The 15,792-nt window shown below is 38.6% G+C and overlaps 1 protein-coding gene across 1 annotated transcript in view; it reads right to left on the bottom strand.

Moving 5' to 3' along the window:
• The window catches only part of brinp1 (bone morphogenetic protein/retinoic acid inducible neural-specific 1), a 93,478-nt gene that overhangs the window by 25,781 nt on the left and 51,905 nt on the right, over positions 1-15,792 (bottom strand). The window contains exons 3-5 of the mRNA XM_056746811.1: positions 12,889-13,079; positions 8,561-8,730; positions 4,462-4,567 (exon numbers count right to left, since the gene is read on the bottom strand). Coding sequence (XP_056602789.1) covers positions 4,462-4,567; positions 8,561-8,730; positions 12,889-13,079 — 467 coding nt within the window. The remainder of the gene's footprint in view (positions 1-4,461; positions 4,568-8,560; positions 8,731-12,888; positions 13,080-15,792) is intronic.

Genomic DNA, 15,792 nt, shown 5'->3' with positions numbered 1-15,792 from the left:
TGTCACGCCTTACACACGATGACACCGCGATTCCGAAAAAGGCTGGAGGACGAACAGAAAGCGCAGAAATGAAACTAACTCCAAATGTCCCGAGAAAATGCTTTGGTATCATTTTGTCCAGCTGTTCTCCTACGCTTCATCTCTGCTGGGAGAAACTGAACTAAGAGCAAAAACTTCATCGCCTTGCAGTTTCATCCTGACCTTCTAGAAGTGTTTAGAGCGGGTCATTTATATTTAAACCACAGTGATAAAACAAACGCTGGGTGTGAAAAGGACATAAAACAGTGGTGTAAGACAACATACAGTATGGACACGCACGGACCGTGTGATGATTACTGCACGCACAACCACTGTCACACGGAAAGCTCTAATCTGATTGGCTGAACGCACAGGTTCACATCACTGCATTGAAAAACGCTGACATAAATAGAAGTGAAGTAATCTTGTTCCAGAACTTACTTCCATTTTCCTAACAAACAGCGATTTGAATATGATCAACGTCCTGAGTTCCATCCCACATAAACATACTTTTATAGTAATTACTGTAGTATTGTCTACATACTGTAAAATATACTTTAATTAACTATCATTTCTCTATAGTAAATAAATATAGTAAAGAAGATTTTTTACCACTGTTTATCCTTAACCTCAGTTAATACTACATCATACTAGACTATGATACAATGTAGCATAACATTTACTACAGTTTAAGCGTTCACCACACTCAATAATCTAGAATACTAAAGTATATTATCATTAGCTGCAGTAAGGTCTATAGGATGCTACAGTATTTTATTAACCCATAATACTATAGCATACTCCAATGTACTATAGCAAATACTATAGTGTACTAGTGAAACTAATTTTCCTACAGATTCATCCTAACGCTACAGTTAATCCTACATAATACTATAGTATTAGGCATGTAATCATTCACTTAGCTCACCATGCGATGCGATTCACGATACGATTCAATCACGATTTATATTTACAAAACGAGTTGAGTAGAATTAGAAATGAACAACTGCCCTTTTATTATTACTCAAATAATGCACATTTCTTTGTGAAATAAAAATATTTTTCATGTCAAATAACAAAACTCAACTGCAATTTTAAAACAAATTCCAAATCAAATAATGAATGAACAATATACAAGTCTCTTTAATATAAACATATTTTTTTACATTTATGAAATATCAGCAGATCCACGTTTTCCGTAAACACCTGGCGCCCCCAGCTGTTCGAATCATGAACGACGTTTCAAATAACATCTCAGCCGGCTTGAATGGTCACATATAATAATCGATGTTCAACCGGCTCACGGTGAATCATTACATCCCAATATAGTATACTACAGTTTATCAATTTACTACAATCAATACAGAGCACAATAGTACACTTTTGTGGCTTATTCCAGTAAACCCTAGCACACTACACGATAGTATACTACAGAAGTAAATAGAACTACAGTAAGTGCTCTTTCATGTTCACAAGAGTAAATGAGTGTGTCTTTGTGAAACATCAGTGTTTGTTGATCATCAGATGATGTGAGAGATGTTCAGTCATCTTCAGCATCTTTCCATCAAAAGCCATCAAGTCCATTTTCTCCAAACCATCCGAAACACAACGACACGCCGACAGCAAACCAGCGCTGCGTGACTTTTATCTGCTGGATAATCAAGATGAATGACCAGCACTCACCGCAGCGACATGCCACGCCGCCGTCCGGTGCTCATGATGGGATGTTTTATGCACCGTAATGACATTCAGCATCAAACACTGTTACCTACAGAGAGCTTTCAGAGAGAATATTAAAAAAATCACACGGCCAGGTAAAAGATGGATACGCTCGTCGCCGCTGGGCCTTTCATTACAAACCCTCATGTGTCAGTGATACAGTACCAAAACAAGGGACAGTTAAGCTGTAGATTTCACCATGAAATCCAACACACCTCGACCTCTCTAAATGTCTTAGCGTGGACAGGACCTGAAAGAGGCTAAGGCTGTTGCACCTTATCTCATATATAGTGCACTATATCCTGTTTCCACCATTTTGTAGTGGTGTCCTAAACCTGAGTGAACTACTTCAGTCCATACATTCGATTCACATCAGTCTTTTTTACCCACAATGCACTCTGATTTTGAGTGTACATTCGATGTCTCACTCACTATTTCACAACACTTGACGAGCACTTGATTAGAATCAGCTGGAGGACACCGAGCATTAATGCCACGAATGCACGTTTATACACTTGTGTTGTTCTTGTTGACAGTTATTTGTGTGTTTTTGAGAATAAACAGATTTAATGACTGTTATGGACAGTGGTGCTTCATTTTAAATATTTTACACAACTGTATTAAAGTACGGTAAAGTAAGTAAACATGGCAAACTGTTGTTATGTTCTCTTTATAAAAACTAACACAAAATCGTGACAAATAAGGTAAAAATTGGTTACTGTAATTGAATCACTTTTCCTTTGAAAAAGTCAAGTAAGGGATCACCCTAATATTTTTCTGTAATTTAATCACAGTTACTTTTGATGTAAATAAACTTAATACTTTGTGAAATAAATATGTGTGTGTAATAGTGGAATTGACATCAAAATTCAAAGTCTAACTTTAAAATCTGTGCTTTAATGTATAATTCTCACATTAATATACTTTGGTCAGTTAATAAGAATAATTAATAATTAATTAATAATAATTAAGTTTTATATTATTGATTTGAATGAATTAAAAGATTTGTTTCATGTCTATCCTTGAATCACTGAACTAATCAAGGTTGATGTAGGATACAGAAAGTCATTATTAATAAGTAATTTAACACTTTTTGGAGAGAGTCATTTATACACTAATGTAATTACACTATTGGATATGTCATTTGTAACTAGTAATGAAATACACTTTCAGAGTAACTTCCCCAACACTGAATATAACCCTTAATGTTGAATGTCCATGAAAGTACTCACAAACACATGTTATATTACGTAAGGTTTGGGCGATATATATCACGGTTCACACTAATAACGTATGTCTAAATCGATTCTGAAATCGATTGGATGTTTTCTGCACAGCTCTTCTGTGAACTACGGCTGTTTGATCAGTAGGAAGTTCTGCTCGATCTAAAATCACTACCAGATTGAGTCGTTTATAACGTGCATTTAAAAAAACAAAACTCGTCTTTCATCAGTACTATAAATCAACTTTATTATCATGAAAATACCTGAAAAGGTTAGAATATGATCACAGGCATTTCCTGGAACTAATTGTTCTTCTTCTGTTTCCCATATTGTGAGTTTCTGTGGACGAGCGCCCTCTGGCTTTCGGGTGTGGCGGCATTAAACCGTGAGTTATTGAGAAACTGAGAGCATTAGAATCATACGATATATCGCCCAGCCCAATATAAGGACAGTGTCTGAAATAGTTCACTCATTTTTATTCACTTCTTCCCCATATAGTGGACTCAAATGTCATTCACTACATAGGTGACAGTGAAGGAGTGAGCAAGGGAACGGTTTCAGACAGAATAAGAAATATAACAGGAAATGACATCATAACCCCTTCAAACACAATATCTTACAGAAGCCTCTAAAACAAAAAAAACCCTTTTCTGTTCTCCCCACAGCTGTGAATTACACCTGTAGCCATAGCAACAGTGACTGAAGGAAGCATCAGAGATGCCCATCACCAGAAACGGTGACTTCAATCGACACAAAATGATTTAGTAAACAAGTTCATCTGTCAAATCATCATAACCATCAAAGAGTGGATGACACCTCATCTCTAGACCATTATTCCCACACTTCTTTCTGTATAACACACACACACAGAGGTGGTGATGTAAGCGTAGTGACAGAATCGCAGCAGTATTTTCAAGCAGACGGAGTCGAGCACGTCTCACATCGCAGCTGTGAGTCTGTTTATCTTTTCTAAAGTGAGTGTCAATACAGCAGATGTGCGACATGCGCCATCTAAAGAAAATGTGCATTTGATAGACCGCAGTAATAAAGACCTAATGATGGTTTTCATATGGAAATACAGAAACTTTCAACACTTTTGTCAACAGCACATTTTGTGTGATATGACAGACGCTCACACATCTGGATTCATGATCAATTCAGCGCCACACTCTTTGCTTCATTAATAAAACAATTATTACTCTCTTTGTGTTTCTGACTCCTTTCAACACTTTAAACAACCTGTGCAGGTCAGAACCCTCTCTAGTGGTTAAATCTGAATTAAAAAGCACAACAGAGCTTTGTTTTTAGGGGGGGTTATGAATCATTCTCTCTCATGATGAATAAAACTTTACATCATTTTTAAAAATCTGCATGTCATGAAAAATATATTTTGCAAGACATTATAAAAAAATCGTTCTCTTTTTGCCTCTGATGTTTTTATTTTGAGGTGAAATGTATCATGTGGCGGCGCGTGATGTCGTCTGAAGATGATGTCACATACCTTGCAGATGAAGTTTACTCTCTGGGCTCTGGAGCAGGACAGAACTGACCGAGTCCAGATTATCATATGTGCTGCAGCCCAGAGGACCGGTCCGGGTCTCCGTCACCTGAACACACACACATCACACCATCAGAACAATACAAACTGTACCATTAAGACACAAAATATCACAACAGCATCTGCTTTTGGTATTAAACAACAAAATTCTCATGTAATGTAGTCGATTGACAATTTGTACACACTCTCTGGAGTTAAAAGCTTAATCTTTGGGCAGAGGAATAATAAATATAGTAAATATCAATAATAAATATGATGAAGAGTAATATCTAAGACATATTTAAGTGATTTTATTCTAGATTTAAGTGCAACGTGAGCGTTCTCAGAGAAAAGCACACCGTACGGACACAGGTGCTTCTTTCTCTTTAACATCACTCTGGACTTTCCTCAGTAGTGTTGTTATTTTCATCTTAAAGCAGACATGAAATCACAGCGGACTCTGACCTACATAAACTGCAGGAGACGCTGGAAACCTGTCCGAGAGGATCACCATAAAACACAGCGCACTTTATGTGTCTGAGCCCATTAGAACCACACAGGAGAACATCCGAGAATAAAAGAACAAGGTCTGTCATGATAAACCAACTTCATGAACATGGTCTGTATACACAACACTTCTGAGATGATCCCAGTCCAAAGCTTCCCCACGGACACACACACAAATGATCAACCGGATTAAGACAGAGATTAGCAGAGTCCTAATGAAAATCCCAGCGCACATGTCCGATTAAAGCAGAGATTTGGGGATTACACACGAATGCTGAAAAGCCCAATGACCCGCTGTTCATTCCAACACAAACACGTCTGCTGCATGTCTGACACCCTTAGAAAACATCACGTGTGTGTGTTTGTGTGGAATTATTTCAACACAGCCTTCATCATGTGTCGTCATGACTGTTAACAGGGTGTGGTGTTAAAGAACAAACTGTGTCTGGAGGAAACACTGCAGCAGAGCATCATGGGACTGTGTGTGTGTGTCTCTTTACACCCATCACCTGTCAGCACCATAATCAACTTCTGTTTTCTGCATCAGAATGTCCATATGACTCAAAAATGAAAGATTCTGTCATCATTTACTCACCTTCCACTTGTTCCAGATCTGTATAAATGTCTCTGTTGTGATGAACACAGAGGAAGATATTTGGAAGAATGCTTATAACCAGACAGATCTCAACACCCATTGACTACCCAACTTTATCATGTTTTTGTTCTGTTAAACACAAAAGAAGATATTTTGAACTAGAAAGTGAGTAATACAAGACAGAATTTTCATTTTTGGGTGAACTATCCCACATCTGTTTGGTTATAAGCATTCTTCTAAATATCTTCCTCTGTGTTATCAAAACAAAGCCATTATAAAGACTTGGAACAACTCGAAGGCGAGTCAATGATGACAGAATCTTCATTTTTGGGTGAAACTTACTGTTAATACTGAGAGAATGATCCAATAACACATTTACATTATAATTCATGTAAGTAATGTTTACATTATATACATCGATTTACCTAAAAAACATATATTTCAATAATGTTGATATAAATTCTATACTTGAAATATTGCAGCACCTGAGGACTCACAGCGATTAGATTTTCACTTCATGATTATCATGGCCAAAGGAATTTACAATAATAACATTATCACAACATCTATGGAAACGCAATATATAATCAGTCAGTGATCTTTAATCTGATTTTGTGTTTTGTTGGTCAATGAATCAAACACAAAATACAAGTGTAAGTGCTCATGGTTTAACATACATGTCCAAACAAACACAGACACTGAACTGTTTATAATATGTGACCCTGGACCAAAAAACAGTTTTAAGTAGAACAAAAAATCCTTATATACATGTATATATATATATATTATATATATATCAAAATTATAGATTTTTGTTTCCTGACAAAAATCCTCGGGATATTAAGTAAAGATCATGTTGTAAATGTCCAACCGTAAATATATCAGAACTTTATTTCTGTGAGTAGTATGCGGTCCTAAGGACTTTATTTGGACAACTTTAAATCTTTTTTTCAATCTTTAGATTTTTTTGCACCCTTAGATTCCAGAGATTTAAACAGTTGTATATATATATATATATATAATATAATAATTGTCCTGACCTAACAAACCACATATCAATGAAAAGATTATTTTTTCAACTTTCAGATGATTTATAAATCTCAACTTCTGGTTTTGTTATCAAGGGTCACATATGATCATGTGTTTAATATCACAGTTATTGTCAGTACCTGTTCTGAGAACACACCTGAGACTGACCGGCAGCTGTGATGGGATCATGACCAATCATGACACGTTAAACGGACATCTCTGATAGGCTGGCTGCATTATCATCATTCATTTGCATATGTCATAAATCATTCAGATGGTTAGAAGTGAGCCTCAAGTTCAACATGACACGCCTTCCTCTCATATAATCACACGACTGATAAAAGTGCTTCTCTTATTAAAGTGCTCGTGTGAAGTCTTCAATGATACCTGACTATAAACCCTCTGACGTGAATTCATCTCTTCCATCACTACAGCAGCAGTACATGAAGCTCATGACCATACAAACACACACAACTGTCTGTCAAATCTGCGGTTCGGTTCAAAGTTCAATTCAAACAGAACCACGCACAAAATATTACTAAAATGCTGTGTTTTTATGCTTTTCTGCTCATGTTCTCCAGATAAAAGACGTCAAACTGGGCTCTGAGGTCTGTGCTGTAGACCTGATAAATCTAGCAGATGAATGTTCAAGACCTCTCAGTGTTCATTTGTCTGCTATATGCTCACTAACACACACTGAAGTGTGTAGGGCACATCCCCCCGGCACAAGACCACTAGCCGACACACGTCACCCATTTCAAACCCACTGAGACTGATGCGTGACCTGATGATGTCACAGCGTGTGTGAGAGAGAGAACAAGAGAGAGAGATATGAGAGCTTATTAACACATATTCTTGTGAGTAATTTATATGGGACATTATATGAAGCACTAATTAGCTTGAACAGTTCTCATTTACACACACACACACACACACACACACACAGCTGTTGATTGGGGCTAAAAGAGGCTTATATAATAAATCCAGACCAATCCACAAGAATTATCAAGGGAAGATGTGCTGAACGCTTTCTTTCTTGTGTGCGTGCGTGTGTGTGCGTTTGCTTGTGTGTGTGTGCGTGGGTGTGTGTGCGTTTGCTTGTGTGTGTGTGTGTGTGTGTGCGTGGGTGTGTGTGCGTTTGCTTGTGTGTGTGTGAGTGTGTGTGTGTGTGTGTGTGTGCGTGCGTGTGCTTTTGTGTGTGTGTGTGTGTGTGTGTGGGCGTGCGTGTTTTTGTGCGTGTGTTGTCCTGGTAAACCAGAAGTTGTGGGGACCAAATGTAATGACCTTGTGAGGACATTGTTTTTGGTCCCATGATGTGTGTGTGCCATTATACTGAATTGATTCTGTAAGTGCTGGTCTGTGTGTGTGTGTGTGTGTGTGTGTTTGTGCATGTGTGTGGGTCTCTTCCTGAATGCAGGCTTCAGTTCCTGTCTGCTGTGACACTGACACACACACACACACACACACTTCATCCCTTTTGTTATGTGAAGGTCACATTAAAACCCTTCATCATTTATTTATGCTTTAACATTTGTGCGTGTATGTGTGTGTCCCTGAAATGTTCAGTGTAATCATTCTATAAACATTTTTACAACATTAACATCCACACACACTCACGATGCACAATGAGAGGAAGCTTATACTGCTAACAACACTGCAGGTAAATCACGCACACAGAGAGAGAGAGAGTTTGTGAGGTCAATCTTGAGTACGTGTGTATTTAAGAGCGCTGCGTTGGCTTCTTCACTGGCTCTGACTCAGCAGCCGCTGTCAATTCTCTTTCATTTCGTCACGCTTGACTTCCAGCTACCCCGAGCAAAAGAAAGCCTTCAGACGCCCGTCAACTCCAGTTACAAGAGCTCAAGAGGACAGATGGATGGTGGGAGGATAATGGAGGAGCTGTCTGTCTGTCTGTCTGTCCGCCTGTCTTACCTTGATGGCGTTGCTGGAGATCTGAATCTCATGTAGTTTGCGCATGGTGCCATCTCGGTCGATGAAATATGAAGAGGCGAGCTGGTGCAGAGCCTCCACTCCTTGGGTGGCGTTGACCATCTTCCGGTCCAGCTTGTTCTTGGCCATGTACATGGTGAGCGCCTCCTCACCTACACACACACAGAGCAATATGTTCAGACTTCACATCACGTGCTGTTCTTCACGCCAACACCAAAAATATCGAAATCCTCAGATACTTTTAAAAAGAATATAAATGAAATTCTGCCGTTGGTTTACTAGGTGTGTGACGATAAGTTATGTCAAAATATATCACGACGCAAGAAAACAAGTGATGCTTTCATCAAGCTATGACAATATTATAACAATGTGACCAATGTGCTTTTGGTTGAACTGCTAAAACATAATGTTTGAATGAGGGATGCACAATAAATTATCAGCCATATCGGTATTGAAAAAAATTCAAACTCAGAAAATGTTATATCATTTAGATACGGTATATCGGCCAGTTTATCGGTTATCGGCTTCCAATGTTCCAGAATTATCAGTTATCTGTCAAAATGTACATATCCGTTTGAATATTTTGTTTTATTTGAGTTTTTAGCTTTCTTAAAGTGTTCATTTTATATTCAATATCAGTGACATATCGATTCCAAACACGATTAAACCTCCATTCTACAACAAAATATCAAATGAAAATTTCTGTGATATTATCGTATCGTGATGCCAGTGTTGTGTGTACTTATCATTTGACCTCTCTGATTGGTCATCCTCATGTTTTTCTAAACCTGTGTAGAAATGTTGAAGTATGATGAACACTTCATATAATGCAGAATATTTCATGTCTTCGGAAGTCAGTTGTGAATTTTCTTCACAGCTTATCCTTCACTAAAACGTCTCTTCACAAGCTCTCAAATGTCCATCGTGCTCATGTCTGACTGATGTCACTGTTGACAAACATCATTGGTTTTTCAGTCTTGAGAAGTTAAATTTAGATCTGTTCCTCACACACAAGAATCCATTTAAATGTCTAATGCACATTCATCCAAACATCTGTTTTGGAGTAAACATGTTGAACTGTTCTTTATGAAGATGTCACAATAATAGAGCATTTTCTGCCGGTGGTCCTATTGAAGTTGCCAGAACACATGCAGTCACTTCTCAACATGTGTCTTCAGCGGTAGTGAGCTGTCATAACACTGACACTGGATCAGTATTGGTGACTCACTTCACACGCTGTCATAGAGCTAAAGTTCTGCTTACTGTGTCAAACTGACATGACCCGACTTTCTCTCGTTCGCTCACAGGACTCAACGATAAAGATTTCTTCTGGGCCGGAGTCGAGTGGGAAAAGCAGGCGTGATTGATTTTTGCAAAGCACCGCTGACCTTCTACTAAATAACTCATTCACTGGAGCGCCAGAGGAATATCTGCTCCGACACCAGCGCTTTCTTGACTTTCTAACTTTGCTCTATATTCACCGACTCAATATTCTTATTCCAGAAGAGAGTTCAGACATTTGACACATAAAACCCAATCTCATTTTCATGATGGTAAACAGACACCACTTGTGGGAGATGTCCCTCAAACGAGTCACGTGTGTCCTTAATCGAGCCGCCATGTTGGACAGGGCAAGACTTCCCTTATATACACTCAAGTCAATGGGAACTTTATCTGGTTAAAAAAGCTATATACATTTTTTTCTTCACATTTCTCAGCTGATATCAGGACGATTAACCTGTAAACATCAACATCTCCCATCCTCGCCGCACTATACTGTTCAACCTCAGACAAACAAGATCAAGAAACAAGGTTGAAATGCCAGCCCGACGCTAATGTGCGTAACCTTTAAGACGGCATTAATAAATCAGATTTCATCTTAATCAACCCATGAATCAACGAAAGGACGTCTAGAGCCAATGAAGAACAATGAACCTTCATTTGACCTCGAGTGGCGATCTGTCCTCTGAGTAAAGCGTCTTCTGTCCCCGGGGCTGTTCTCACACCACATTCAGGACAATCACAGACACAGTATTATGAAGCGCGCTCACCGTTGTGTAGCATTCTCCAGCCGTATGTGATTTATTCAGCTACTCTGGCCTGGAACGGCCCGATTGCTTCTATTGATTTTTGATTCAGTTTTATGGTGGTGTGGTGTAGGTGACGGAGGGCCGGCATTTGTAGATTCTCTTTAATGTTGCTCCTGTAATGTAATGAAATTATAGTCGGCGGTTCATTTTTCTTTGGCTAGCTATCAATTTTATAACGACCAATAAATGCCATGACGATTATTAAGGCCAACGCTGACCCGCAAGTAGGAATATTCTTCTAAATAAATACTGAACGAGTTTACCACTTGCATATATGCATATAAATACTACTTTAAAGCATTTTCAAATAAAACATCCATTGCTCAGCTGTTTCCAACTCACTTCTAACACAGAACAAAGAACAAACATAATTTCGCTGTGATAATAAGGTTTTTATCAGCTCTAAATCTTCTGTACACTCAGCAAAGTCTACAAGAATTGTTGTAGTTGTGTGATTTGACTGTAGACAGACAGACACCTGTATCTCTCATTGTCACAACATGATGTACACGTCACCCCGTGACCTCACGACTGTGACCCCGAACGCCCTTGAGACTCACTGTCAATGAAACTCAAGCACTCATTTACACTAAAGTCAGCTGAACTGAGCAGGTTTCACACAACATTTCCAGCCACTGTTCTTAGATATTTGACTGATTCTGGTTCTATTTAACTTTGACAGTTTTGCATTGTTGCACGAGAAGAAGAAATGATAGAAAACAGGACCTATGGTATTAGAATTCCAGAACAATGTTCTTTAAGTTCCATGCATTTAAATGGAAAGTTAACAGGGTTAATAAAAGCCTAATACAATTAAAGGACTAGTTCACCCAAACATTTTAATTTGTCATCATTTACTCACCCTCAGGTTGTTTCAAACCTATATATACATTTCTTTGTTCTGTTAAACACAAAGAAAGATATTTGTAAGAATGTTTGCCATTCTCAGTTATGTGACATCATCCACAACGATAGTAGGAAAACAAATATTGTATCTTTTTTGTTCTGTTGAACACATAATGATATTATGAAGAATATCCTTTGACTTCCATTTCATTTTTCCTACTATGGCAGTCAATGATGTCACAGAACTGAAAATGACTAACATTCTTCCAAATATCTCTCTGTGTTTATCAGAAGTCATTTATACAGGTACAAAATGACATGAGGGTGAGCAAATGATGACAGAATTTGCATTTTTGAGTGAACTGTCACTTTAATTGTATTGGGTTCAACCCTATTATGCTGCGAAACCTTCCATTGAATGCATCGAATAGAAATAACATTGTTTTGAAAATACTTTTATTTCACAAGTTCCAATACCATAGGTTTCTAATTTTCCTGTTTTCTATCATTTCTTCTTCTCGTGCAACAATGCAAAACTGTCATAAGTTGAATAGAACCAGAATCAGTCAAATATCTAAGAACAGTGGCTGGAAATGTTGTGTGAAACCTGCTCAGTTCAGCTGACTTTAGTCTAAATGAGTGGTTGAGATTCATTGACAGTGAGTCACTTTAATAATTGACACAGAATTAAGCAGAATTAATAAAGTTCCCTCAAAGAGATCTGTATTTCTAAATCATTAGTTAAAAATAAATGAAAAATCTATAAAGGAAAACCTCCTTCACCAGACACTCTGCGTTTCTGCACGTCAGCGTGATATTTCTTCTTCCTATCAGATATCTGCGTGCCATAATTAGCATCAGGTTCAACCACGAAGCCAGAGGACATATAACTTTACATCCCCAAATGCAGAGCTCTCCGTGAACACCAGACAATGACATATCAGAGCTGACAGATGGGAAATTATAAGAAACTGAGCCCTTAAAGGACAAACAGGGCATCAAGCTACGTTCACTTCAGCAGAAACATGTTAAATATGATGATGAAACGATTTCACAGACAGATTCAATGAAGTGCGAACACCGGAAAGTCTACACACATGCGTCACAGGGAAGAACAAAGCTCAAAATGAATCGAGTTCTTAAGGTTTTTAAGAGATAAGCCTTTAATACAGTTTGTTTTTAATTCAAAACGCTGTGGATCAAAGTATTTCAGATGTCAACATGAACGGGTTTTGTGACATGTCGTCATCCTCTAAAAACATTAAATGGACCCGTGCTTGATCTCAGGAAACATATATATTGATGAATGATGCACTTCTGGATGAAAGTGTCAATCACAAACATGAGAATGATTGTTATAAAGACGGCGCTCACCTCCCAGCGTGGCTGAGATCAGAATATGTGTGCCGTATTTCTTGATGATGGTGTCGATGAACTGTTGCGTGGACGGCCGGCGGCCCAACATCCTCACACTGCGCTGAAAGTCTGGCATGAGCGGGAGAGGATTCCGGATCAGATCCCGCCGCTCGATGGCTGTATTCCTCACCTTCCAGCGGGCGAACTCCCTACAGGACAGACACAGGACAACGTTACTAAACACGGTGTTTGATCCAAACCTAAAAAAAACCATTCAACTGTGCTTGAAGTTTTTTTAGGCACTTCTGATAAATGACTATTAGAGTTTCATAAACAATCATGAAACCACAACAAGAAGACTTTTATCTGCCCAGCAAGAAATCATGAAAAAATAAAACCCAAAACATCTGAACACCCATCAGACATGACTCAGAATCTCACAATAGTTTCATCCAGCATCTCATTTGGCTGTGAATCACTTTGCTCCTGTAATGAAGTGAGAATGGAAAAGCTTTGGCAAAGACTCAAGGTGCACGCGTTGAGCGACATCACTAAAAAAGTGACTTGGGAATCGATGGAGGAACTGTAAACGCTACTTTAACATCATCAGTTTTCATAAACGCTGAGTTGTGAAGTGAAGCGAAAGCTCTGTGAGCTGAATGTGTGAACCGAGCACCTGTCTGAAGAATCCATGAACACCAGAGACACCAAAGCACACAGATGAATGTTCACATCATCTGATCAAGACTTTACTGAAATAATGACCCCCAGAAAAGATATTTTGAGAAATAATTTTGTGTGCGTACGATGTTGTTCATCATTCTTCATATGTCTTCTTTTGTGTTCCGAAGAAGAAAGAAACTCATACAGGTTTAACATTTGAGGACAAATAAATGATGAATGTTTGTTTGTGTGACTTCAAGCATCCTTAAAAATGGATATTCTCTGATACTTTATTGTACCAATTCTACTGGCTTTAAAATCAAGATCAAATATCGACTCAATTCAATAAATCACTTCACGTAACTGCTTTCTATTTCAGTTTCACAACTTCTTCTCATCTTAGAGATGTTTATGTTTAGAAACCCAATACAATGTTACAGAAAACGATTTAAAGAGTCTGATGCACACCCTCGTGTAACAGCATTATGATATAACAGACATTCAGATTACAAACATCTAAACATCATTAACCCAGAGCCAGACACTGAACCTTCAGGTCATATGTTTAAACCTGTAAGAGTATTGATCTGTGTGCATAAAGTCAATGAACACAAGCTTATCTACTAATGTTCTCCTCGTGGACACACAACACTTTCATTGGTCTTTATCACTTAAGCCTGTGGCATATTTCTTTAGTTCACGTGTGCGCGAGCGCAAGCGTACGCATGCAGCCGAATGCAAAGTAAACTTCCTTTAAATCATTCGCGTACACGGGTGGTTTTGTCGCCTGCGCATTACGACAATACCTCTCCAGACCTACACGGGTCAGGATTTCTTGAGCTACCTTTAACCGATGCTCCCAAGACACGTTTGCCACCCGGTGGTTTAACTAATTACTGCAAGAAATGTAATGTGCATGTGTGACCTGCGCGTACTTTCCGAAAATTCAGACTATTGTATGCATGTTATATTCTGATGAGGAAATCCCTCGCGTACTTGGTAAAAAGGGAACTATACGCTTTACTCAAAACCCAAGAATAACACAGACTCTTAAAACCTGTCCTCACTCTTCAGTGCAACACAAAAGAAGATACGAATACAGAAGAAGTTTTGATCATCAACATTCTTTAAAATATTTCCTTTGGTGTTCTGAAGAATAAAGAAACTCGTGAAGGTTTGGATGAATGACAGAATGATTTTTTGCTGAACTATCACTTTAAGTAAAAACATTATTTTAAACACAATGTCACTTCCTTGTGTTTGACACTATGTGGTCTTCTCATAAGTATTCATATGGATATGCATTGCTTAAGCCTGTGGCAAACTTCCTTTTTTACGTGTGTGTGAGCGTATGCGTACAGCTGAACGCAAAGTATACTGCTTTCGTCTAATACGCGTACACACGGGTTTTGACGCATCTTCATTACGACATATTGCAAAACCTCCCCGGGCCAACAGGTTTCCTTCTGCTACCTTGAATCAATGCTCTCAGGACACGGTTGACTTTATTTAAAAAAAAACTGAAATTTGAGTCACGTGTACTGTACGCTATCCCTCATGTACACTTAAAAAAGGGAACTTTACTATGGTCTTAATCATACAGAAAAAATACTTTGAATACTGCCGTGGGCTATATGAGACCAGTTTTACTCCTCTTATCCTTTTTCTTGTCCATATGTTTTTCCAATTGCTTTCATTGTTTCCCTGATCTGTAAGTCTCTTTGGATAAAAGCGTCTGCTAAATGACTCAATGTAGATGTACTACTTTTAATACATGATTTTCATGAAATTGTTGAGATGACTCTTGAGAGTCCATCAGAGTAGAAATGAAACTGGTGGGCCGTCATATCTTACGAGGTTAGTGGGAAGTTTGGTCCTACGCTTATTCCTCATCTGGAAATCTTCAGCAAGATAAATCAGTTGGACACAAACAGTTTCTCCACGGCTGGCGGTTACGAGGGCTTTAGGGTCAGTACTGCTATAAAAACATCACCCGGTGGGCAGCTGGAAGCTCCGGGCAGCCACGTACAATTAAATCTACCTGCGTGAGACGGACCCTGGCTGGGCCGGACTGACATCCTGTGATTCAGACGCATCATGAACCGGGATGAGCACGTTTGTCCTGAGAATGAACTATGAGAAGACCTTTTTGTGGAAAACACCACGATCCTTCACTTATACAGCTGTGTGAAAGTCAAGTGTCGAAGCGTTTGGAAATCATTCTAAGAGCCCGTAATTACTGCACGTCAAGGGAACGCT

This window comes from Triplophysa dalaica, chromosome 4, assembly GCF_015846415.1.
Source record: "Triplophysa dalaica isolate WHDGS20190420 chromosome 4, ASM1584641v1, whole genome shotgun sequence".
Taxonomy (NCBI): Eukaryota; Metazoa; Chordata; class Actinopteri; order Cypriniformes; family Nemacheilidae; genus Triplophysa; species Triplophysa dalaica.
Note: the sequence above shows the minus strand (reverse complement) of the source record. Positions and strands in the feature narration are given on the sequence as shown.